Source organism: Ruditapes philippinarum, unplaced genomic scaffold (genome assembly GCF_026571515.1).
Source record: "Ruditapes philippinarum isolate M1 unplaced genomic scaffold, ASM2657151v2 ctg1318_1_1_1_1, whole genome shotgun sequence".
Classification (NCBI taxonomy): domain Eukaryota; kingdom Metazoa; phylum Mollusca; class Bivalvia; order Venerida; family Veneridae; genus Ruditapes; species Ruditapes philippinarum.
Window position 1 is genome coordinate 11,694 of NW_026859435.1, and position 26,978 is coordinate 38,671.

The window sequence follows — 26,978 nt, forward strand, 5'->3', positions numbered from 1 at the left end:
TAATTGCACTAGGGACCAATGAACATGGACTAGTAGGTTTAAATTACGATATAAAAGTTTTATTGCAATAATTATAAAGTATAAAAAATCGTATCAATTGCTGTTATGAAGTGGTTTATAACAATTCATTTTCACTTAAGCCATTTTTGCATCACTACAAATAAGTAGATACTTTATAAAAATTCTAATTAAACAGATTTCTATGAACACACTGAATTTCTAGATAAAGGTGATCCCTTAAGATCAGTAAAGACATGAATAAAAAGGTAATGATAATAACAGATTCCGTTCATGAAATATTGAGGAAAGGGTAGGCTAGCACCGGCTTAAGCAGTATTCAGTCCTCAAAACGGATCATATTTTACCATTTTTTAGACTATTTTCATGAGATCTCAGGGATATAGAGTGGAAACGGTAAATACTTGGCAAATATTGTATGTTGGTGTGCGAATTCGGTATTCACAGGCTTGATGATAATATATTTTCTTCTTGTTTTCTTTGTATTTCATTTATTCTAGCGATAGCGAACTGAATGTCTTCTTTAAATGTAATTCTTAAATTAGCCAAATAGATCATTTTAGTTTCGATGTAGCTAAACTTAAGCAGTGTTCAATTACACATTTAGAAACGACAGATTGGGCTTCGTTTTTAAAGCAGCACGCCTCCAGATTCATCCTTATTTTCGTGAAAATTTTGAAAATGTTTTTAAAGGTAAAATATTGTGAAATGAACGAAGAAAGTAATTAACACATTACAATCGACACTTAAAATCCACGTAAATTACCAAAAAAGAGGTCAAAATATGCATAAATAGCCCCTACTGCGTTAGTAACGCAGTAGAAATATTGTGATAAATACTACAAAATACAGTCATTAATTGCACATAAGATAAAAATTTTCACTTGAATCTTTAATTTGTTTACTTTTCTGAAAGTTTTAGTATGTTTTTTACAAGTTTAATTTTCTTGAAATATTTCAAGTCATCTGTAGGCATGCAACTTTAAACATACTACTGAAAATACAAATAAAATCAATTTCATATTTCCATCACCTTTATTAACATATAATGTTATCACAATATAAATTTCGTTCAAAATATTAAAAAAAAAAATAGGTTTTAAAAATCTGGAAAAGGGTAGAAAAGGGGAAAAAACTTTTTATTTTCTTTCAACAATGAAATACTTTTCATGATCAGGTGTCAGAAAGAGTTTCTTTAACGATCTTCAATGGGAACAACCTGGACAGTGAAGCTGTAATAGGCACCGGCTCCACGTGAATCATAACACCTCATGATGGGTTCAACATCCCTTTGTCCCCAAAGCAATGCGTTAGCTTTTATTGGAACCCCGCTCACACTTTGTCCGCACCATAGGTCCTTAAATCTACACATTCCCCAGTATGTACATTCATATGCCTGACAACATATCCGGGTGAACGTTGAGGTGAAGATATAGTGTATGCCGAGGTTTCTTCCGCCGAGTATTTCTTTACCATACCTTAGATAATATAACATTGGTAAGTAAAGAAACATTAAGATGTAGTAAATGTGAATGTCAGTTAACTGTTAACTGAGCGAAAAGTTAAAAAAACAATACATCTGCATATAACAGAGACTTATCATTGCATATTCTTTTTGACGAATTTTTTTGCGCATAAATATGAAGTCACCTAATGATAAGCGCACCAAAAAGAAATATAATGCAATGTTTGAGAAAATTTGAAATAATATATGATTTTTTTCGGTCTTATATTCCGTAAAGATACTTACAAGCATTCCTTCCCTGGCGGTGTTGGGCCCGCCCAGCATCCTTTGCGGCCTTCAACAAGACTGAACGGTATTACAGTTGCTACAAGAAAAGCATTGATGCAAAGCATCAAAGGGCGTCCAAGCAAGATATGCAGCAGGTGCAGATGAACTAGTAGATATATAATAACAAGATATTCTTATAAACTGTTCAATGGTTCATTGGTTTTTACCAGAATTGTATATCACTTATGAATGAACGAACGAAAGACATTGTTCATTATTTATAACTTTGATTGGCATGCTAGAAATTAGAATACTACTTGCTATTTCTTTATGATCGTGGTTATTAATAGCAACGGATATACATGTATACAATCATTTATAATCCATATGAGTAACGCATGATCAACACCACATTTGTGTAATTGTCCCTTATTATGTTATCGCTATTAGCGAAGACCCCCTCTTAAGCTATCTGTTCACACTTAGTAACAATATGACACTTGTTATATTACCATGTTGAGCATAAATGTTTATTATACACTAATTGTAATATCTTTTTTAATAAAAAATACAGATTTTATGAATATTGTTTTCTTTTCTTTTTTGTGTTTTATGCACTGCTTTAATACTGAGTTTTTACGTTTACTACTATTTTAAGAATTTAATTGTCATAATGACCGACGATTATAAGTCAAAACTCAACAGGAAAAAGTCAGTAAATTATGGTTAAACTTTCAATATATAATATTGTTTATTCTTAAACCATATACATGTATATACATTTGTATTTTTCTTTATCATTTTTTAAATTATCAATCAATTGAATAATTCATAAAATCTGATTTGTAACTTTGAATAATTCCTCGGCATCTTTACTAAACACGAATAACAAATTAAATAAAATGTTTCAAAGTTGATAGTGTCATATTAATGCCATAAAATGTACATTTTTTCTCAATTATTGTACATATTTATCTCATATAGATAAAATAAAACATGCGATTTGTGTTGTTGGTTTTTTTTTCGAATTGTATGTTTATGTATAATAATAATCAATAAATTTGAGAGTTGATCTATTTTTATTAATTATTGTAACCAAACTAAGTGACAAACATTCATTTTGAAAAAAAGCTTATTTATCTGTAAAATATTTGTTCTGTTCTTTAACGATATCAAACATCTACTCCAAAACCGGAAGAGACCGGACTATAAACGTGTGGTACTATTCGCCGGTCGTCAAAATAGACCAGGAGAGACCGGGAATTACCGACAAGAGTACATCCCTCTATAAATAGATTTTCGGAATATTTAGGTCATCAACTCAACATTCTATTTACAGCTTTCGGAATAACATACCATAATAACCCACTGTGTACTACAAAATGATAAATAAAAATACCCCGAAGAGCGCGATTTATTGACGGAAAAGGTTAATTAATTTGAAAATGTTTGCATTGCGAAATTCTCCAGTTCGCTATTCATTGTAATTAATAATCAAGCACCCTCATACCGATCGGAATGATCGGCTTTTATTATGAACAACTATAAAGGCTCGAGAAGTTGCTGTCGCCCTTTCACAAAATCTGATTTCAAGCACCCTCATACCGATCGGAATGATCGGCTTTTATTATGAACAACTATAAAGGCTCGAGAAGTTGCTGTCGCCCTTTCACAAAATCTGATTTCATTACATAAGGGCGCCGCGCTTCGGCGCGGACGCCAATTATGTATAATAACATCAACATTATCGTCTGCTGTTTGTAGGCCACAACTGTCAATAAATAATTCATTAATCAAGTTCACAAAAAGAAAACTTATGCATCATTTTGTCGTGTCGTCTTATCAAAATAGAAAAAAAAACTGCTTTAGTGCTACCTCATATGACAGATGATGCACCTATGTTGAACAGACTTAATAAAACTGTGTCTGTAAGTTTAATATTTTTATTCTTCAATGCTCTCGGAGGTGTTTCTGTCTAAAGATGTTTTATATGATTTTCTACTTCTTTCCTTAAACTAACTCGGATTTGTCTATGAACTTCTACTACATTTCTATTTAGGGTAATGCTCTTTTTTTCTCCTATGCAGATTGTGCATGCGCCAGAAAATACCTTTCCGGTCAATATTTCATACAAACGGACCGCGTCGTAAAAAGGTCTATACCTATAACCGGATATAAACGTTTATGAAACATAACACAAAGAAGGATCAGGGTTTGCATTTTGTTTCTTTTTATTCCCGAGTTGTTACAACATCATAAATTTAGCACACCTTTAAGCAGGTGTATAAAATGCTGTTGTTCTATGGTCAACCTTATGTAATCCCTTACTTTTAAGGACACCAAACTACAACGTCCACTGCTTCGTTTTCAAATGAGCTTTTTCTTTAACATATAAAGCTATATCAATATTGTGAACTCATATTTAGTTGGGTTAACAATTAAAATGACAACTTAAGTCGTAAAATGCATCTTCCCATTAGTTCCAGATTTTGGAAGACATCGTGGGCCTCTCCCCACGAACTTATTGTTCTTTCACAGTCAAACCGAGGCTTGCGTAATTCAAGAAGACCCTTTTCATTTATTTATCAATTAATCAATTAATTAATTAATTTATTTATTTATTTATTTATTTATTTATCTATTTATTTATTTAGTCATTTATTCATTTATTTATTTATTACTTGTTTTTTTAGCATCGCTACAAATTGCAGACGTTGTTAATGCATGTGTTATTCTTATTACGCGTTTGAACTATAAAACCAATTTGACAACAGTTCTTTGCAACACATTTTGTATATTCTCGATTGAACATCACCCGTTAAAATATATCAACATAACGCAGGTTTGCTTGATGCATTTTGCATAGAATAGTGCATACTTTAGGGGAAAAATATCAAAGAAATAAAAAAATATAAAAATGTATTCTTGTTATTGGTCCACTCATAAATTTTTATATTCTTTAAATTGTTGAATTTAAGCGGGTTTACGTTTTAATAAATTTCAATAAAAGTATAAAAATATCATGGCAGTTTGTTTATTTTTTTAACGAATTTTAGGGGGAAAATATAAATAGAACCGACAGAATATAATAAGATACTACAGGAAAGCTCAAAATATTTTCAAAAAAAATTAAAGAGCATCCACATCTATGAAGAGAGGAAGGGGTAATAAGTGCCAAGGACAATTATACAGAAAATTAGAAACTTATACAAAATATGTTTATTTATTAACTTTCTTTCGATCGCTATTCTACCAAAATCAAGAGCAAAACTTTCAAATACATTGCAATCAGGAGGTAAGGTAAAGTAAAATGCAATGTGACCATTTAAATCAAAACTTATGATAATGGAAATCGTCAAATAATGTATTCTTACCTGTTTCAAAGAAAACTTCTGGCGTGATCCGATAATGAAATTGTTTGCAGCTATATTTATATAACTTTTCAACACTATTCTGATTGTTAAAGACTTGTCAAAAAGTGCCATTTAATATCAAAAGTTACCTGTTTAAAAACCCGTACAAATAATAAGTCATACTGTATTTTATGTTAATGTTATGTTAAGATAGAATAGAGAGAAAAACAAGCAAGTTAAATGAAACAACTAGTTGTTATTCATAGAGCATTGTATGTATCAGCAAATATAGCCTATTCAGGCATTTCCTACTGACTTTTTGTGAAATATATTTAACATTTCGTGAGTATTTTTATGTGCATGTTTTACAATAAATTAATCAAAAGACAAAAAGTGGCAATTTCCAAGGTTATATTAAAATGATATTTTCAAGGGTGGACTGGAATGATGACTAATGCCTAATGACAATAAGAAAATGCTGATTCTTCACAACTTTTAAGTCCTATAATGCTTGCAGCGGCAGGATGTAGAAATTAACTGAAAATTTGAGATTTGCGTGTGCAGAATAGTTGCTTAAACCCCTATAAAATTCCAATGAAACATTTTGTTTGAGAACACTTTATTCTGTTGAGATCTTAAACCTTCCTCGGTATTTAAAAAAAAACAGAGGCACTTAGGTAAATCCCTTCTAGAGCAAGTACCATAACAATATGACTACAATGTGATTGTCCTGTTTTTACATGAATGCAAGTAAGAACTTTAGACATGTAGACATATGTTAAAGGGACTCCACTCAGGTTATTTTGACATGACGGGACTATGGAATTAGTTTTGCGACATATGAGTACTATTTAATGTAATAATGACGTTTGTGCAGATTTTCAGATTTTTCCCTCATCACTTTTTCCCAGTTTACTTTTATTGTGCAAAATGACAAAAACAGAATGAAAAGCGTTGCAAGATTCACATAAAAAACGATATTCAATTTAGTTGTGAATATATTTTATATATATATACTTTTGATTTTTCAAATTCAAATTTAACGTTTTAAGCGGAAAACTGTTCATTAAATTATACTGTAGACCAATGGTTATAAAAATGTGTTTCATTTCTTTGGCTTACTTTAACAAACCCCTAAGCTATTTTTGTCATTTTGAGAAAATCGCATTTGAAATTTTGAACTCCAATAACTTTAATTATTTAACCGTATAGAAATAAAATTTTCTGTGCATTTATTATTTTTTTTTGTATAAAAGACACATTAAAGCTCTGAACCAAACATGACTCTCATCTGTCAAAATGACAAAATGTTTTAACAATAATTTAGAGAGTAGATTAGCCTGGGTTCCAGTCTGTCCAGTTTTGTATGTGCTTCTGTTCAGCAATCAACAATATTACAAACACGAATGAGTATGAAATAGCACGTATGTTATGAATAAACAAAAAAACGCCTGAATTAGATCTAATAGGTGTTAATCGTGCTTTTATTTAGACAGCAGCGTTATATTTGTCGTGATAGTAGCTAGACATAAACAAAGTGGTATTTTGTCTTCCATACAATATATTAACAACTTTAACTTCACTAATGAACAAAATGCAGATTAATACAGATGCAGGCAAGGGATGTTACTAGCATCTGTGCTTACCTATTTAAAATGCACTTGCTCTCTCCCTTTCTTACAAAAGCATTATTCAATTAAATACCTGGATGGCATTTTCTTATTATATGACATTCGATGTCGTTTGGCCCTGGTGTTGTGAACATGTATGAATTACAAGCATAATGACTTGCATTTTACAACGCTGGTATTTTCACGGTTGCGTGATTATGTATGTATGTATCAAAATAAATTAAATATATAATAGAACAACGAACATGTATTTAAAGCTGCATTTTATAAATATGTAAAAATAACTTGCTGTTGGTCTAAACACAAAGCAGTATACCGTCTTATTAACCTTTGTAACAGTATTGTTGTAAAACTCATCAATGACTGTTCAGATATTATTATTTTGAAAGGAAAAACCCACGGTAACACTAAAGAACAAATTTTAACATGGAGGCGTAAACGGCAAATGTAGGACTTTCCCATGTTATCAACATGTACCGTTTTGGCCTCGCTGTCGATTATACAAGAGTTTTCAACTGATGAAATTATGAAAAAATCCGTTATTTGATTCGGAAATATACGTTCAATTCGGATTACTTCTTAAATCCATGTTTGGTTCTGATGATGTTGGGATAACCAAAAAGTAACAAATGTACTCTCGATTTCGCCACAATGAGGATGTTGACATAAGCTTATAATGGTCATTTGGTCGTCTGGACAAAGAAATAAGAACGGGGTCGATATGAAACCGATTTTGTGAAACAAATGTAGCTATTTCTGTTCTTGTTTTTTTTAATGAAATTTATGAAATTCAGCTTTAAATGAATAGTAATTGAAATAGTAAAGTTGTATTAAATGTGTTTAAACGTTTACTAGATGGGCGAAATAGCGTGTGTGCCAGGAAATGTCCCAGCTCCCCCCCCCCCCCCCCTCCCCCCCAAAAAAAAATAACGCTGGTGTGAAGAAATATATCGTAGATTACCGTCGCCGCTCTATCAGTGGCACCAAATTACATATTTGTGGGCCTGATATTGGAATATATATGAGCCGCGTCATGACAAAACCAACATAATGGGTTTGCGACCAGCATGGATCCAGACCAGCCTGCGCACCCGCGCAGTCTGGTCAGGATCCATGCTGTTCGCTTACAGACCCTATAACAAGTAAAGAAACTGATAGCGAACAGCATGGATCCTGATCAGACTGCGCGGACGCGCAGGCTGGTCTGGATCAATGCTGGTCGCAAACCCATTATGTTGGTTTTGTCGTGACGCGGCTCATATGTTTTGGAAGGGTTTATTCAATGCGTCAAGGCGTACACTTATCTGTATACAAGCTATATTATCTAACATATTTGGGGATCTGCTTAAAAGTGTTGGAGAAACACAATCTTCGCAGAATTAATATTACAACATATTAAATGTTGAGCCGATGCTTGAGGCGTGAATGGGGCCGGTGCTTAGGGCTTGGACAGTAGCTTGCAATTACCAAACCGAGCCTGCAACATTTTCAATTGTGCCGTTTTGTGCGTTCTTTAGGGAGCGTGTTTCTCTATTTCATAAAAAAGTCGATAAGATTAAGTTATGTTGATAGTAAAAAGTAGAAATAAACATGGTCCTGTTATGATTAGACCTTTCAAGACTTAGAATACCACCGTTCTCTACAGTAATGTGTTACATTTTTTTAAAGATACACATCTTATCACTACTCTTTACGGACATAAACGAAATGAAAGATTTATATATATATATATAAAATAAAATTATCTCCCTTGATATTTACTTCATCTGTCTAAATTCATTGTATCTTACGGATCTACTTGATCTTACGGGATCCAGTTGACTTTCGGAAATAGATATATAGTTCTCTGGTCCCAATCAGTGAAGAAGACAATACAATGTCAGCGTTGATTTGTGAGACATGATAACAGAGAACAAACTCTATATATGCGAATGTTGAGCTTGTTTCAATGTGTAGTGCAGTTTGTGACTGTATATAAAGCTGTTATGAATGCATGGTTGATGAGCAGTGGCTGTTCTGCTAGGCGCTGTGCCGTATTTGGACTGGCATATCGATGTGGTGGTATCTGTGTATATATTCTCTCTTTTCTATATATGTATATATAATATATATAATATGCAGTTGACAGGTTAATGAAATAAAACTATATCACTTGAATAAAGTGGTTTTGCTCATTAATAAACCCTAGTTAAATGCATGTTGACTGATAATTCACTTATTAAAGTTTATTAGTACGTATTTACAAAATTAAATTGGTAAGGCGCGGCTATGCGCCGCGCGGCCAATTTATTTTTGTAAACGCGTACTAATAAATTTAAAACTATACTTATTTGAAATAGAGGCAATCCTATTGGACAAAAATAATATCAAACACTTAATATTGTAAGCAACAGCGCCTAATTGAGACGTTTATATTCAGTGATAACTTCCGCAAATTTAAAAGACTAATTGATACAACTATTGAACAATAAGACATATATTTATGAGGAAACAGCAAATGCATACTAAGTAAAATATAACAATTGACTTATAAAAAACAGAACTGTCCTATTTGAACAACCGTTTAGTGCAAAAGCTTTAATTTTCATTTTTCACCAAAAAAATATTATTGTCAGCATACACTTTTAATTTAATGCATATGATAGATGTCAGTCGTCATAAGAATTGAATATTAGCTCAAACCTCTTGCTATTTATATTCACACCAATGAATTCGTTATGATCAATTCAACCTTTTCCCCCGTTTATATTAATTACAGACGAGTATATTGCAAATAACATGTCAAAAAAACATTGAATTATTCATCTTATTCCTCATTTATTTTTTCTTGAAAAGTTGTGAATATTGATTCACTTTATTAAAATCCAAACATCTTTACATTTCTAGCACCGTAGAGTGTACTTTTATATTTCTTTTAAGTTCTCTTAAACTGTAAACAAACATAATTTTGATTAATGCTTACAGTAAAAGTGCAGTTGTTATTCTGAGTCCGCAAGTCATTAACAATATAAATGTAACACGTGCAATACATCAAAAGTACAAAAGGACAATCGCTCCCTCGTTCTAATGTTTCGTAAAAGTTGCATAAGCCTCTCCATTTTTTTTTCATTTTATATTTTATTTACGCAATGGCACTCAGAAATGGATCATATTTAAGACATATAACTGACTAAAAAGTGTTTCCTCCGTAAACAAAGTCATTATTCATTCCTGTTTAAGTATCATCAAGTTTTGTAAGTATTAGAAATTTGATCTTCTTTCACAAAACTATCAGTTTTTTTGGCAGGAAAACATAATTGTCCGACTGGTTGTTAACTCCGGGTGCGTTTTATTTCACAAGTTTCACAAATCTGGATTTTGTCAGTTTTTGTAACGATGATTGGCACGCATATGATCCTAAATTTTTTTTTGTTATTTTAATTACATCATAATAGATATATTCTAAACATGATACTAATAATCATTAAAAGCAAGTTAATTGAGTGTGATGAATTTGTCATCTATCTAGAAGGTACACTTGTACTTTCACCTATGAGTCGCTGACCATCGGAAAAAGAAATTCAAGTATCCAAATTTTAAGATACATTGTTACAAGTTCATCTTGACAGGTCCTTGAAGTCGGACATTAAGTTAAAGGTGAAAATTCTTAGTTAAAGCTTTAAGTAAATTGTATATTTTTATTCTGTATCTTATTCATCGTGTGGAATTTTAATGAATTGTATATTTTCTTTCACTGTAACAAACTAAAACTTGAAGTGTTTTTGTCAACCGTATGTTTAAGCTGGGTTTGTAATAATGTTATATTTGACCGGGATAATGTTTGCACAAGTTATTTGTCGTAGAATTTCTTTCAATTAAATAGATCTAAACTCCATCGACGTATGAAAATAAGAATACATGTCTGTATCAGTGTCATAAGAAAAATCTTTTGAATTGTTGTATATGTTTCCTCATCAAATGAAAATACAGAGGTTTATCAGTGTACTGCTGTTTGACCTTACCGGTGGTCCTTGGCAACTGGGTGTTGTCGGAGGTCCATTCCCTTAACGTCACTCTCTCGAGATGATTATGTGTATTGACATTTTGTGACCCAATAATTCTTCCTCTTTTAACAACAACTTTTATCAGATTATTTGTAATGCAGTCAGATTTTACCTTTGACTTGATTACCTTCTATGTTTGTTTATTTTTTAACTAACAAAATAATTACCAATGTATGCATCAAAAAATATTGTATGATTTCATATACATTTGCTATGTATTTTGCACTATAATTTTGCATTTTATTTAACGTTTTATTTTGCATTTTATTTAACTTTGATAAAGATGTTGATCTGTCGTCTTAAACGTTGTGGCAGGAAGAATATAGCCAGAATGACGATCGATCCAAGGCGCTAGATGTTCCGCAGGGTATTCTTCAGACACAGATGAGTGTTGTCCACGACCTTCCCCATGGAATGGTTTTTAACTGCATTTACTTTCAAATAGCATCTCTGTTTTCCTTGATATAAAATTAACAAAGCAGTTTTCGATTAAGTTTACATCACAATTTCGAATTATTCTTCTGAAAATAGCGGTCTTTTCACATATTATTTAGCACACCATTTCGTATGTAAATAAAGAAATGGACAAAGTTTGCAATTCTCTACCCTATAATGTAAATATAACATATTCAGGATAAATATTTAGAGTATATCTATTTAGATTCTGTACCAGACGAAATAATAATATTATCATATTTCCTTCGGGAGTGTAGGAAATAGTTCATTATAAAAGAAACATTACCGCTTGACAAGGCAAAAAGGCAAAAAGTTGATTTTAGATAAACACAATGTTTATCTGTTTACATTCTATAAATCCTAACTGTCAACAGAGTAAACATTTCTCATTTATAATTTAATTGTAAGTTAATAACTCTTTGTAACATTATCACATCCTTAAACTTAGTGTTTATAAAATGACGCAAAAGTTAAATGACATTTTTATCAACTGATTTTGACCTTTGTTAAATGTACTAAGTATTTTCAATAGAGTACCAAGGACTTTTTGATACTCCTTAAAAGTTTATTCTTTTCTATGATATTGGTAGATTTGTTAAATTTCTATAATGAATGACATCATGGTTTATTTGCATACGGGGTATGTTTGTATATATATAAAGGTATAATAATAAATGCTCAAACAGTTGAATTTCTCGTTCGTTTAACACTCTTCTTTATATTTTTCTTTTTTGGGGAGGTACATTGAAAAGATCTGACATAGTTTATCGTTGCATTCAAATGTTTTCACCTACCTGAACTGAACTATAATAAGAACATCATTACAGTTTATACATTTGACGGACACTTTAATAATTTCGATTTTTCTTGTTAGCTAGTTTATGGGATCTCTTAAGACGTGTTCATTTTATTTTTGGCGAAAAGGTTACGTTTTAGATTTAAAGAAATATTATCATGGATTTAATACGGAAGTTTTTATATATTGTGGTCTTTTTCGCGATTTTGAATTATTTTATTATAAGTGGAATACCAATAACGGATAAGTCTAAAGGTACATCTACTGAAGGTAAAGAAATAAAGAATGATGTAGAACATTTATCTGAGACTGAGGCTATTAGTGTTGTTAATGACAACGGTGGACTGTTTGGAGGAGTTGGGAGCGAGGTTCAAGCTGATGTCGCCGGTCTCGAGGATCCAACTGCAAGAATAATTGTCACTGTGATGAAAAGATCGAGACGATTTTGGGAACCATGGGAGCTTAACTACAGTATGAATGTTTAAATTTAACTAGTTACAGTACTATGCATCTATTTTTTATTCATGTTCTATATCGTTATCTATTTGTCGATAAAATCCACATCTTATTTAACACGGAATGTTTTTTATCACAACCTAACCATTGTGATTATTGAACTGATTCAAAGCTTACATAATACCTTAATTCTTATATATATGTATGAAATATGCAAATCATCATTGCAGAAAAGGAAAATTTACGACATAGATAAAAGATAGATAAACGTATTAAAGATATTAAGTAAGGAATAAAATTCAACACCGCGCTTATATTATCTTCAAGATAACAAAATTGTGATCATATTTATATTAGCGTGGTTATATGTCGGGGGATAAAAATAGGAAAATAATTAGAAATTTTGGAATTTATGACACTTAAGAACAAAGATAAATATATTTAATGTGCCACAATGTTTACAGATGACCCAAATTTATATTGGTATTAACTTTAAACTCACATACCTGATCATTATAATGAAATGACCATGTTGTCTTACTTTGGGTCGCGAGAATACATGTCAATAGGTCAGCTGTTTTAGCTGTTTGTTTTTATAATTGCATTTGTTAGTTAAAGTGGATTGGACTATAGTGAGCACCTTTTCCATAAATATTTCAAATATTGATAAAACAATATAAATGTATCCTTGGATACTTTTATAAAATATTTCATAACCAAATAACGATATTGGGGTTCTTAGTGATTTAGTATAAACATTTATAGTGATGATAGTAGTACTTTGTTCTATTTGCTATTTATAGATATGAAATATCGAATCATGTATCTCACATTTGCTAATAATATCCACATACATGTATGTTTCTTTCGAGATTTTTTTGTGTGTGTATGATACTAAATGCTATAAACATAATTATCTATGGTATTACAGACCTTCCATTATGGACCACTCCAGTATGTTTATCATGTAATGATAATTACAAATGGCATATTGTACGGATTGTGGAGGGAGCCTTAAGAACTTAAAGAAAGTTTCCATCTAAATGTTTTCAGTATTTTAAAAAGTATGTATAAATGGAAACACAAAATTAATATATAAAAGTTAAATATATAAACAGTTTAACTCATATGAGTGCATTCGTACTTTGACTCAATATTTTAGATTTGTACTCCGATAGTGAAAAAGAGATAGAAGAAAGGCTCCGATGCAATTTGTCGCTGTGTTTATAAGATTGATTTTGTTTAATTGAAATCGTAGAATATTGCACGCTTAAAGTAGCTTTGCACAAAGACGAACATAAACTAGATGTATTTTATTATAAACAAAAACGATGATAATTGAAATAATTAAATGAAAGAAATCCATTTTCTGTGGATTAAATATTTCAATTTAAGATGCATGATCCTAATCATAAATTTATTTAGTACTTAAAGAATTGTCATTAACAAATAAAACCAGACCATGTTTGTACAAACTAATGATACAGCTAATATGCATAAAACTGATGTTTGAATATCTAATATAATGTATGAAAATGATGTTATCATGATTGACACTTGCTCAGAAATCATTATGAATAATCATTTTGATTTTGTTAAATATGTGGGCAGAAAATGCAATAATTACCCTCAAAATTTGCAACATAGCGTAATGCTAGGTCCATCCCATAGTCGCGCTATTAGTGAATAAAACATAGTTAACATATTTAAAGTGAAGTAAATTACAAAAATGTATATGTTAGTTTCAAGTTATTAAATCAGTTAATTTTGAAGTGGCAAATTGTGTTGGTGTTAAGATACGGACATGGTTAAATTGCAAAACGATGTTAAAACTACTTTAATGTTTATAAAAACATGGTCGTGTTGAATAGTTTAGGTTGTTTTAAATGTTTTAACCTTATTTAATTTGGGATAAAAAATATATATGTATGTTTTTATTAGTTCAAAGTCAGAGTGCAAAGTGAAACTGGTTTGGTATAGAAATAGGTGTAAAATATTAAATTGCAAAATGATGTTAATCTAATTTACTAACTAGTTTATTAGACAAGTCGGTGTTGAAATGATGAATGCATTTAAATTGTATCATTGGCTTAATATATGTCAATTCCCCATTTATTCATTTCAAATGAAAAATAAGAATTCTTTTAAAAGGCTTAGTGCAATTTTATACATTTTTTTTATTTATAGATATCATATGACTTTTGAATACTTAAATCCTAGGTATTAAGTCAATTCTATCTTATTTAAAAGGTTATAGTTACGATATTTAAACTAAAAAAAGGAATATAAGTTAATATAACTAAAAATGCTCAGTCATGTAAAATGATAACCTAATTTTGATATTTGAAGAGCTCTATTTATCATTTCTGGTCACAAAAGAACATATCTGATCAAGATTAAAAGGCTATATAAAGTATAAAAAAATATTTTTCTATAGTTGAAATATATTGTAGCTTGCATTTTAAATACGGGTATTAAAACACCGAATAACAATCGGTTTTCACAGACAAATATAAACTATTGTATATTAATATTTTATTTTAAATGTTCTACCCCTGTAATACATAAAAACATGAAAAATATAATTAAGTTACCTCCCCTCTAAAACTTCTCATCGTGACTAAAATGTGTACGCATCCCCTCCAAAAAATACCAGAAACAGAAACAATATGTCGAAAGAATTAATTTGCAGAGTGGATTTCAATTTTTATGAAGCAAATGAATATCAGATGTTCAAAGTTACAGATAAAAAAATTGTCACTGCGTCTGTCTTGCACTCTATCTTTTACCCTATACCATCTTATCCCCACAATTATCTCCACCCTTTAACATCACCCCATCCATTTACCACCACACTCAACCCACCACAGCCGGAATACAATTTAAAATTAAAACAATGATAACAAATAACGTTTTACATGAACTATCCCGTTCATAGAGTAATTTTTAACTTTTCTTGGTTGAACTTATGTAGTTCAAACTTCTAGGTCAGTAGGAAAGTTTATATCGAGATTATAATACCTAAGAAACACATTGCCAAAGCAATCTCTTATATTTATAATACCTGTCTGGTTATGTTTGTTTTAATTCCTAGATATATACTATATGTTCTAAATATCTCCGCCTTCAGCATAATTAGAAAGACAAAAATACATTAAAATCATTACATATTTCTGACAAACCGATCGGAGTGAAAGTTCAAATCCCACCAAAGACTTTGAACTCTTCTAATGTACGGAAGCTATCCAGCTGGTGGTTCTACTCATGATCAGGTGCCGGCTCGTGCCTGAAATGATGCACGGAGTTGGCACCTGAGGTCTTCCTCAACAGTAAAGCTGGACAGTCGACATATTACCATTAGAGTGTTAGTTTGACTAAAACACAATTACAAACAAAGTAAGACGGTAGGACTTCTTCACAGCAGAAAATCCTAACTATGTAAGTGTTAAAGTAATAATTGTTCTTAGTTTTAGCAAAGATAAATCGTTATAAAGTTAAGGTAACTGGGACTGAAATCTTACACGATCTCTGATGTCAATCTAAAAACCGCTGGATACAAAATTTAGATTTTAAGATCCATTTTTATAACTCTGCGGTTTACACTTATATATTGTTAAATGTTTGTAAACAGAAAACGTTATTAAAAAACTAATCATTACTCACTACATGTCCGTACCGGAAGTAATTATGATACCAAACAATACCACACGCTGTCATCATTTTTTGAAGTTTTTTTTTTTAATATCTTCCTGACGTCATTAATCTGCTGTGAATAACTTTATTTTTTAAAACTTGCGTGTCACTTTATCCCGACAAATATCTAAGACATAAGATTAAAAGTGCTTGTATATAAATGATAGATTACGGCAAAAGATTACTTGTTTTTTGTACCTATTGACCCTGCAGAATATAGCATGCTATTATGCATAATAAATGGGCATTCATACAGTTCATTTTCATAAATAGCGGATTTTTTCAACAATGTGTTAGACGCCAAATATGTGTATATCTTCTAAGACCAGCATGATCAAATTACAATAATTAACATTTATAATTGCACGACAAAATCAAAGATACTTTCAGACGAGATACAAATGAAATACAATTTGACGAGCGGACACTAGACCATTTCCTACAACTCTCTCTATTTCCTTATTATTATTATTATTATTATTATTATTATTATTATTATTATTCGACCAGTTGGTTCTTCTTTTTTATGTCGAAGAATACAAAAAGCGTGAGTAATTTGGAAATAAACGCTTTGATAAGCTTGATGTCACGATTGAATATTAATAGTATTGAACTTACGTAAACATTGATGAAATAAAAGTTAATTGAATTTAATTATTATCTGTTACGCGAAGTACTGATAAAATACATATTAAGTGTTATAAAATTGTTATGGATCTGAAAAAATACGAGCAAATTGGTTCATTATTGCATTTTCCATTGATGCGAACATTTTGCGGTTTTGCGATTGCCTTCTAGGTGGTAATAAGATTAATACAGATTAGTTGATAAACTTTTATTTTCATCAATATATCTTGTTTACATGAATTAATCCTTTTTATGATTATAAATTCTAACAACTGTAAAAACGTATAATTATACTTATCGTACCCGATGACATCAACTAGCATCAAAACAAAATTATGCCATAAAGTACCTTTCCCTTTATAATGAATATAATTTGACTATTAGTAATAGGTAACTTTTACTTTAAAAAGTATTTACAACCGCAGTCCTTTTGCCACCCGCGGCGCACCGTTTCCTATATATTGAACCGATGTGATTCAAAACTTTTAAATGTCGAATAAGTGATGGACTATATAATAATATATTAGTGAGTTAAATTAGATTAATATCGGAACAAAAATGTCTTTACTGTTAAATATATTGTTATTTTCAGATGTGTGTCCACCATCAATATGTACAGCAAATGAGGAACAAAGACCACGTGGTACAGGTAATCACTTCAATTTTATTTTTCCGTATAATTATTTCTGTACACGTATTCTATATCTTTAAAGACTCATTCTTAAATAGAATTTCCACGAAAATGATTTTTAAGCATGATACTGTTTACTTTCAAATACTTTCAAGATAAAAAAAGTTTATAAAAACTCGAATTATATCTATAAATTACTTCTTTAGTCGCCTTATAATCAGAATTCTTTTCAAAAATTAGAATATCTATTATTAAGGTTGTCAAGTAGAAAAATAGTAACATTTCATAGCGATATCTTAGTCATGGGTAAGCAATTAGAAAACTGGTGATCCGACATATGCCAAATGTAAAAAAAATTTAAAAAGTCGAGTTACTTAAAGAAACAAAAATGTAACAATGTAACAATAAACATTCAATACTTGGAGTTTGAAATATTCTTACATGGTAACGCTCAATCTCCACGCAGTGATCTCCCCTTAATTCTTCGGCATAGATCTCTGCCACCAAGGTCCCGATATATCAGAATTTCTGATATACTATATTTTTTTCAAAAATTGTTTTATTTACTGCTTTTATCTATCAGTTAAGTTTTTTCTCATTGATTAAACAATGTTTATGGATAAATAAATAAATGATATGAATATTTAGAAATAATTTTAAAATTATGAGAATATTTTCTACCGAGATAATATTTTGATATTTTATATTTTTTAGCTTTTGAATTTATTTTTCGTTATTTTGTACACTTTTGATAATTTTTTGATAAACTATATCGAACGTAGGCACTAAAAGTTAAAAATAAAACAGAAAGAGAAAAATGACGTTAGATTTTCTATGTAACGGTCGATATTTACATTTGAATTTCGACGTTACGTCATGTGACTTTCATCATCATGTGACGTCTTTGAAGGCAGTGATTACAATTCTGCCAAGGGAGGTAATCACTGTGAGGAGTTTGGGTAACGCTGTGTGCGTTCAGAGAAAACTGTTCGATCCTCTTCATGTTCAAAACATACGATTTTTAAGAAATCTGAAAGACCTAATAATTTCAATCTGCACAATTACCAAAGATTCCCTTATTAAAGAATCTATATGGGTGACCGGTGACATTTATAAAGAAATGTGCGAACACTTGATTTTGTGCCGTACAATCATCGTACAATAAACGAAATAAAAATAAACTTCACTTTTAACGATATTTAGGGAACCGTCGAATTTATATCGTTATATCCAGATATCATTATATCCGAGAGGCAACCAATTTGAAAACGAGGCAACAGCATCGTTATAAACGGTATATCGTTATAAGCAGTATATCGTTATATCCGGTAAATCGTTATAAGCGATATCGTTATAGTGATATTTACTTATATACATTGTAGGATTATATTGTAATACAATCTCGAGTTGGTTACTACTGACGATATCTTATACTTACTTCTTCCTACATTAACAGAAAAAAAGCTTACAATAATGATTAAAGTGATAAAAAGTATGCAAGATCTAAATTCGTCATGGCCCGTGTTTTCAATAACGCTAAATTATACTTAAAATTATACTTTCAAGCGGTTTTGTAATGTAGATTGCTGAAAATGTCTTTATATTTTACAGGTGGTTCAGTATTTTATAATGGTGATATTATATTAGATAATGAATCAGAGAAAATAATCTATGGTAACAGTATACGTATGCGGTATAAGAGGGCCACTATGCGGAGTTCTCGGACATGGCGGAATGCTACAGTACCGTACATGTTTGCCAGTGATATAGGTATGTTTGTTCATAGATATTTCTTTTGATTGCCTTTCAATTGATAAATGATCGATTCCCTGTCTGTCAGCTCACACTAAATAATCAGGACCTCAAATTCAGGAGCAAGGCACGACACCCATCTTTCTATAACTACTTGTTTGGCATCTGCTTAATGACATATCTTATAAATTATGTCTTCTATAATTATGACAAATGATTGAATATGTAAACAAGATGGCATTTACTTGCAGAAAATATGGTTAATCTGTTTATGTCTTGATAATAACTATGGTTATATTATTGCATATATTTTTGCATTGACTCATCGCTTGTTACAATTATATGCTGTATATGATTATGTTTTATGTAAAAATCAAAGAAATTAAAGTTCTGTTCTGTTCTGTTAAACAAGTAAAAATCATGTGCACTCGAAAATTCATTTACTGTAGCATATGAAATGATGTTGACTACAAGAGAATGATATTGCAATAATAATGAATTATATATGTAACAATTTTATAGTCTCATCATTACTGTATTGTTTGTAGCATCAAAGTCAAGGTCAGTGATCAGAAAGGCAATGAGGACAATAGAGAAGGAAACATGTATCCGATTTAAGAAAAGGAAGTTGAGGGACGAAGACTATGTTAGATTTATAAGTGAACCCGGGTAAGCTTACCAATACATATATTTTTCTCAGATGAAAAGCTTACATTTTTAAAGCTACAAAATTTGGTAAGACAAACATCTGGATAAGGGGTGAGCTCTCGAAAGCCATGAAATCATCTATATTATAATTATGAAAATTGCAGAGTCCGTTCAGAAGAGATAATATAAAAGTGCATCACCGGATACTTACTGTTGATTAACATTTATCATGTTAACATAAATGATGAATGTTAAGGTTCGGTCGTGGGTATCCGACGATGGTAAAAATGTAGCATCTGTCAACCTATTACTTTTTCTGAAGACAATTATCTCTTCATCTTTGAGCATCAGTGTAAGAAAAAAATTGCCCATTGTCAATCTTAACAATACTATTTTCATAACCTTCTATTTAAATTTTAAGCTCTGATGCCTCTATCTTTTATTGAAAAGAACCACTAGTTCGTGACATATTTACAAGTTTACATTATTATATACATAATTAAGCATGATTTATAGGGTATAATGTTTTATATTGCTGTATAGTTAATGGCGCGTGTCTACTATAATAATGACGTCATGATGTATTACATGTATTATATAAGGAGGGGACTATATCAGCAATATTCATTAGAAGAAAAAGTCTAAAAATGGGAAACAAGGCAACATTTATTGAAGCTATATTACGTTAAGAAATCGTTTATGGTTTAACATGAGCTTTTTTATGTTTTAACAACCAGGTGTTGGTCGAGTGTGGGCCGTGTAGGAGGTGAACAGAAAGTCTCCATAGGTCTCGGGTGCGAGAGGATAGGTACTGCAATACACGAGATTTCACATGCACTCGGATTTTGGCATGAACAGGTATGAGAACACTTAAATAAAAACCACTGTTTGTTGGGTGTATGTAATTACTCTTAACCTTCCCTTAACTTTCATATTTGAGTACTACATTGTGTCATCATGATATAATTTTTAGTTTCAACTACTATCTTTATAATTTGCATTTCTGTGTATTGTACATAATCAAAAAGTTTCTTTTCATATTATATAAAACATTAATATTGAAATAACTTTTTCTTTGAGTCATTATCATATTCAATTCAAACATGTTCATTTTAACAGGCCAGACCGGACCGGGACGACTATGTACGGATTTTATCAGAGAACATTTCGCCAAGATATTTGCCAGATTTCGCCAAGGCCAACACGACTCTCGTGACGTCACGAGGGTTTCCTTATGATTACGAGAGCGTTATGCACTATAGTAAGAAAGCATTCACAAACCTCGGGGATGATACAATAAAGGTATATTTTCAGAAAGCAAATCTGTTCCTTCGAATGTATTTAATTAAGCGTCTCTATTAACGTTCCTCGAACTAAGCGAACTTGTCAGGCAGAGGGTACAAAGTCATAGTACTGCTACACTAAATGACCACACAGACGACACATTCATATGACTCCCCTTCCATGACTTATAGATATAAACATATTTATTTAAGCTCGCTTGTAAAACAAGTTCTTGTAACTTATATTAATCACTTCCTAGTCCGCATCCTGGAACTAGCCAGTACATGATAACACGGTTGTGACCACTAACCTAGCCAGTTTACCACTAGGTCATTACTGTCCTTTGACTAAGAGCCAAACGAAATTTATTGATGCTCGAACTGGCAGTCCCTTAGTTGAAAGACGGATGCTTAGTAACCGATCCCATGTAATTTTGAATTAATTAATATCGCGATGTTTTGGTCACTACGTTTTTGTCACAACTTTTATTCATCATTCATTATTATGGGTGACTATACGAAATGATTAAAGACATCTTTAGTTTCATGAATGCCGATACACTTCAGGCTATACAGTAATTTCCCTATACAAGTGTTGAAACTAAACAATTAAAATAAATCATCAAAAGCTTACAGGCGCAAGAGTTGCTCACCACAATGTCCGATTTAGTCATTGTAATTCACCACCTCAAGCATGCAGTAAAACCCACACGTAGAATTGAAATAGTTTTATGGCGGTAAAAGAATATTTCGCAATTCATACGATGCAATTTAATAACATTACACGTCAAATGTTCATGTGATGGTACTTTGGTGTCTTCCATTATGTCCACGGATCTTTCCGAGATTATACACATTAGCTTTGCCTAGTTCAACTTTTTATGCATTATAAACTGATTTCCTTATTCAAAACTTGTACAGTATGTATCTTTAAATGAGAACAATACACACTATAGTTTTGTAAAATTACATTTGTATAAAGAAAACTCAGAGTGTTTCAACGTTGTTTATACAACGAATGTTAACTATTTTTAAACATATACATATGAGCCGCAGCACGACAAAACCAACATAATGGGTTTGCGACCAACATGCATCCAGACCAGCCTGTGCGGATCCATGTTGTTCGCTTACCAACTCTATAACAAGTAGAGAAACTGATAGCGAACAGCATGGATCCTGATCAGACTGCGCGGATGCGCAGGCTGGTCTGGATCCATGCTGGTCGCAAACCCATTATGTTGGTTTTGTCGTGACGCGGCTCATATGATTTCTGCCTGACGTATGTCATATGAAGCTTTTTGTCAATGTCGTCTGCTATATTTGATATAATTGTCATATTTAAACGACTCCATCACAATTATGCCGTAACGTATCAAAGAATTAAACTGCCCCTTACATTTATTCCCAGTCATATAAAAAGGTTTGTTAAAATTTTCTTTCTTCGTTATTTATGTCACAAATCATCCATTCATGCCCCATAAATCTATAATGAACTTGACCGCATCATTGAATTTAGAATTTACCATTGTTATTATAAGAGTTTCAGTATCAAAATGCAAAGATGGAGCCTTCAGCATAGGGCATTGTAACATTTGCATGATTGATCAAGCTGACTTTCACCTATATTTCTGCCATATATTATTGTGCCGTTAGAATTCGAAGGACTGATTACCAAGCATGCTATGTACATTTTGTATCGTGTCAAACAATTCATTTACACATTTAACGTTTCTAGCAATACATGTACAGTTTGTATCTTTGTTGCTAGCAATGCATGTACATTTTCTATAGTTTCTAATTATACATGTATATTTTGTACATGATTTCAGGTGATAGGTGTTGGCAGAAAGTTAAAGATGAAGATAGGACAACGTGATGCTCTCAGTAATATAGATATAGCACAACTTAAAGATATGTACAAATGTAACGACAAACAAGATAATCTAGAAACAAGTAAGTTACACAAACTTATTATTACCTGAAACTATAAGCTGACAAAGAGAACAAGAGGGACTAGAACTGTTGAAATTCGCATTGTTTTATAAATTAGCATATTGATTTTCGACATTAAAAGCTTTTATGGCATACGTAAGAATCCAATTCAGTAAAAAAAAATCTACTCCGTTTTTAACAGGTTTTATATTAACAATATGGACAATTAATAACAACTCAGTTTCAAACATATTGTTAATTGTTTCAGACTGCCCGAAAGACTGGATTAAAATTGGTAGAAAATGTTACAAATTTGAAGACAAACAGGCGGAACAGTTTTCTGGAGCCGTTAAGAAATGTGACCAGATGAATTCCAGGTTACTATTTATAGATGATGCCACGGAAGACGCTTACATCAAGCGTTATATCAAGAGAAAATACCCGGAAGTAAAAGGTTAGTGTTTTACTTTGTAGTAGTCTCCCTTAATGTGAGTCCTATTTACAAAATGTAGTTACTTTGTGATGCATCATTTATTCATGCTAAGAGATCAAAAATTTAAATGAAAATAAATTCAGAGTTTTGTTTATTTTATACAATTACAGAAAATCGCTATATATATATATATGCATTAACTTATTTATGTTCAAGAACTCAAAGCAACAGCAAGGGTATTTTAAGTTATGTTAGAAATAAGGCTGTTATAGAAAGAATTATAATAATGGATATTGGATAGTAATCTATATATGGTTATTTTGAACTTTCAACACAGTTCTTTAGGAAATTGATTATTACTATTACTTAAACAAGTATTTAGTTACATAATCCAATTAATTGCAAATTGATTTTCCAGCATGGCGGACAGGGGGACGAGTTGTAAACGGAACTTTTGTCTGGTACACCGATAACAGCGTTGAGGAGATGAAATACACCAACTGGAAGAAAGGTCATCCCTCGTCATTCAGCTCTATGGCCCTGGTATATAATAGAAAGAAAGACAGGGTCCGTTGGGAAGGGGTGTGGCTAGGATCCTATAATCAGTTGCCGGAACATGCATACCCCTTTATATGTGAACGAAGAGCTAGACGTAAGTATCGTTTGACAATGGTAATTTCATTAATATACCTCATAACTACAATCATATCAATACATTTTTAGAATTAATTTTATTCCATCTTTTTGCAGATAATATCCTTCTGTATCTCTGTTGTCCGCTCCAATGATGTCCAAAATACAAAACATCATAAATTTGAACATCTTCCATAGATAAACTTCCTAATGTTTTGATAGTATCGTCAGTTTGAGTCCTATCGGGTTAAAGTTTCTGTATGGCACAAAAGGCTAAAGTGCGCCAAGAAAACCAGCTTTCTTTACAAAAAAAATACATTAATTGTATTATTTTCAACTTTCTTATCTGTTTGTGCTGTTTCACTTTTAAATATATTATTCTTTCACATATTTTTAGGGAAATGTATCCCTGGAAATTATTCTGACGGACGTGATTATCGGGGAACGCTTGACCACACTATAGATGGACACACGTGCCAGAAATGGTCAAAGCAATATCCCTGGACACATCAGCTGCTACCTTTCCCGTACGACGATAAAGAAAATAAAGAAGATGGTATTGGTACGTATGCTAACGTTTTCTCTTATAATAGAACATAACAGAACAGAACTAAGCAATTGAGGGGGTTTCCAACCTAAGCCAAATAAACTTTGACCGTTACAGCGTCACGGTTCACAACTGTTCACAATAGATAAGTCAACCTGTTGCGCTTATTTTCGAAGCTGTAACTGTAAATATTTGTTTGTACCTCCGGGTGAACAGGGAAAAAGCCCAAAATAAAAGTCTGTTGATAACCGTAACTTAAACGGTGACGTTTATTAAGCTATTGCTTACAGTAAAAAAAAACTCTTGAAAATAAGGCGAATTATCATCGATTGAAAAGTGATATTTTACATCTACATTCATAATGGTTATTATGACATTTTCTGTCATTACCCTAAATATCTAGAGTGTCCACTATCTTAAGGACTGCACTTTAAAACTTTTACACTAACATAGACATTACTGTGACGCATCTTCTTGAAACTTATACCAGTTTGTATGTTTTCAGGGGATCACAATTTCTGCAGAAATCCATCGGGAGATAGAAAAAGTAGGCCATGGTGTTACACCACTAAAAGTAAATATAAATGGCAATACTGTGATGTTAGTATATGCTCAAAGAAGGAAAACAGCACAGATTTAAAACGAAACGACAAGAAATCTAACCCAAAGAGAAATAATAATAAAAATAATTCGACTAATCCAAAACGGAATAACAATAAAACAAATACCGGAAAGAAAGATTCAGTAAAACAAGAACAAAATGATAGGAATGTGAACAATAATACAAACAAAAAACAAAATAATTCCAATAGAAGAACAAACAATCTACCTCAAACAAGGGATCTTACGAACGGGAGAAGTGGACATTCTAATGGAAAGAAAAATAACCGGAGAGGAAATAAAGGTGACGAGAAGGCAAACAAAGATTCGGCCAATGAAAAGACCAACGGACGGAAAGGATCAAGGCGGAGTTCAAACAGAAAGACCAGACGGCGTAAAAATCAGCGGAAAGGAGAAAGAAATTGATAACAAAAGTTTACTAGAAAATTCCATTTAAAGCATAAGTGACTAAAATAAACGGTTTTGATAAAAAAAATCCAGATAAAGTGTTTGAAGAAAGATTTAATGAGGTTCATAGAATGTTTTGAGAGTATGATTAGCATAGTTTACAAAAGAAATATTATCATTATCAAAATAAGTTCTTTGCGTCTTCTTAGTGCAATTACTGGTTAACTCCTATCAATTTTCGAAGGAATTAATCCATTACTGCACTTAGTACATATTTTGTCAATACTCATATTTGAAATAATTAAGGCCAGTATGTTAAGAAGTCTTCATACCATTCATATTCTTTTTAAAAACGATGTCTGGAGCGATTTTGGTCCTGGTTATAAGAGTAAGAAGTGATGTCAGCAAAATTGACGTCATTGTTTCTGTGTTACTTCCCATCTTAATTTGAGGCTTACAACAATAAATGTACCATTGTGTCGTTACAAATCATCATTTTGTAAGTGATGACTTTGTCGTGTTTTCTTAATTCGTCTGGCGTTCTACGGAGCGAAAGACGAAAGAACGATATGACACAAGTCCGCCACCAAACGAAAAGGATCAAAATTTCTAGACGCAGCTCATTTGTTGTTTTATTAATCATTGAAAGTTGTCATGAGTTGATATGGTCATTATCGGACCATCAGTGTGAACATATGCCCTATATATTTATTTCATCTTTATCAACTTATAGTATGGTACTTCATGTGTATTCATTGATTATATTCAAATAATTTAAAATAGTTAATAAAGTAGCACCGAATCAAATGGAAAAAATGGAAATTCTCTATTTTTGAATCAACTAGTTCAAAACCTTGACTTAGATAGTTCAAAATGTTATATGGAACTGTACTTAATCAAATGGTATACGTCAAAAATGTAATTATGAATCAAATACATGTAGTTTATGATATTGAATGCAATAGTTCAAAATACCGAACTAAATATTTTCATACGCCAAGTACTTAATCACATATTAGACGTTTATATGGAATGTAATGTTTGTAATATTGAATGAAATAGTTCAAAATATTGACTTGGGATAATTCTGCAATGTTAATACATGAATGCAGTAATTAAATTTAATGTTTTACCTCATAATTATAAACATACTATGTATGTGTAATGTTAACAATTAAAATTGTTAAATTTTAAAATGTGTTGGTGTTTAATTTAAAGTCAAAGATAATCAGATATATAAAGTCTGCCGAACTTTCGTAGTTTTCCGTTATTTGAGACGGGAATTTGTAAAAACTCATCTCGT

The 26,978-nt window shown here is 31.4% G+C and overlaps 2 protein-coding genes across 2 annotated transcripts; one reads left to right on the forward strand and one right to left on the reverse strand.

Moving 5' to 3' along the window:
• Positions 1-1,034: 1,034 nt before the first annotated feature.
• LOC132756507 (insoluble matrix shell protein 3) lies at positions 1,035-16,454 on the reverse strand. The gene is made up of 3 exons (XM_060747587.1): positions 16,401-16,454; positions 1,769-1,845; positions 1,035-1,496 (listed from the first exon to the last, which is right to left on the reverse strand). Exons 1-3 carry the CDS (start codon positions 16,443-16,445, stop codon positions 1,214-1,216), a joined length of 405 nt encoding a protein of 134 aa, XP_060603570.1. The 5' UTR covers positions 16,446-16,454; the 3' UTR covers positions 1,035-1,213.
• On the forward strand, positions 11,898-26,020 carry LOC132756506 (uncharacterized). The gene is made up of 11 exons (XM_060747586.1): positions 11,898-12,500; positions 17,398-17,454; positions 19,048-19,206; positions 19,737-19,857; positions 20,574-20,694; positions 20,956-21,138; positions 22,952-23,075; positions 23,323-23,508; positions 23,906-24,139; positions 24,518-24,682; positions 25,173-26,020. Exons 1-11 carry the CDS (start codon positions 12,188-12,190, stop codon positions 25,691-25,693), a joined length of 2,184 nt encoding a protein of 727 aa, XP_060603569.1. The 5' UTR covers positions 11,898-12,187; the 3' UTR covers positions 25,694-26,020.
• The last annotated feature ends 958 nt before the right edge of the window (positions 26,021-26,978 follow it).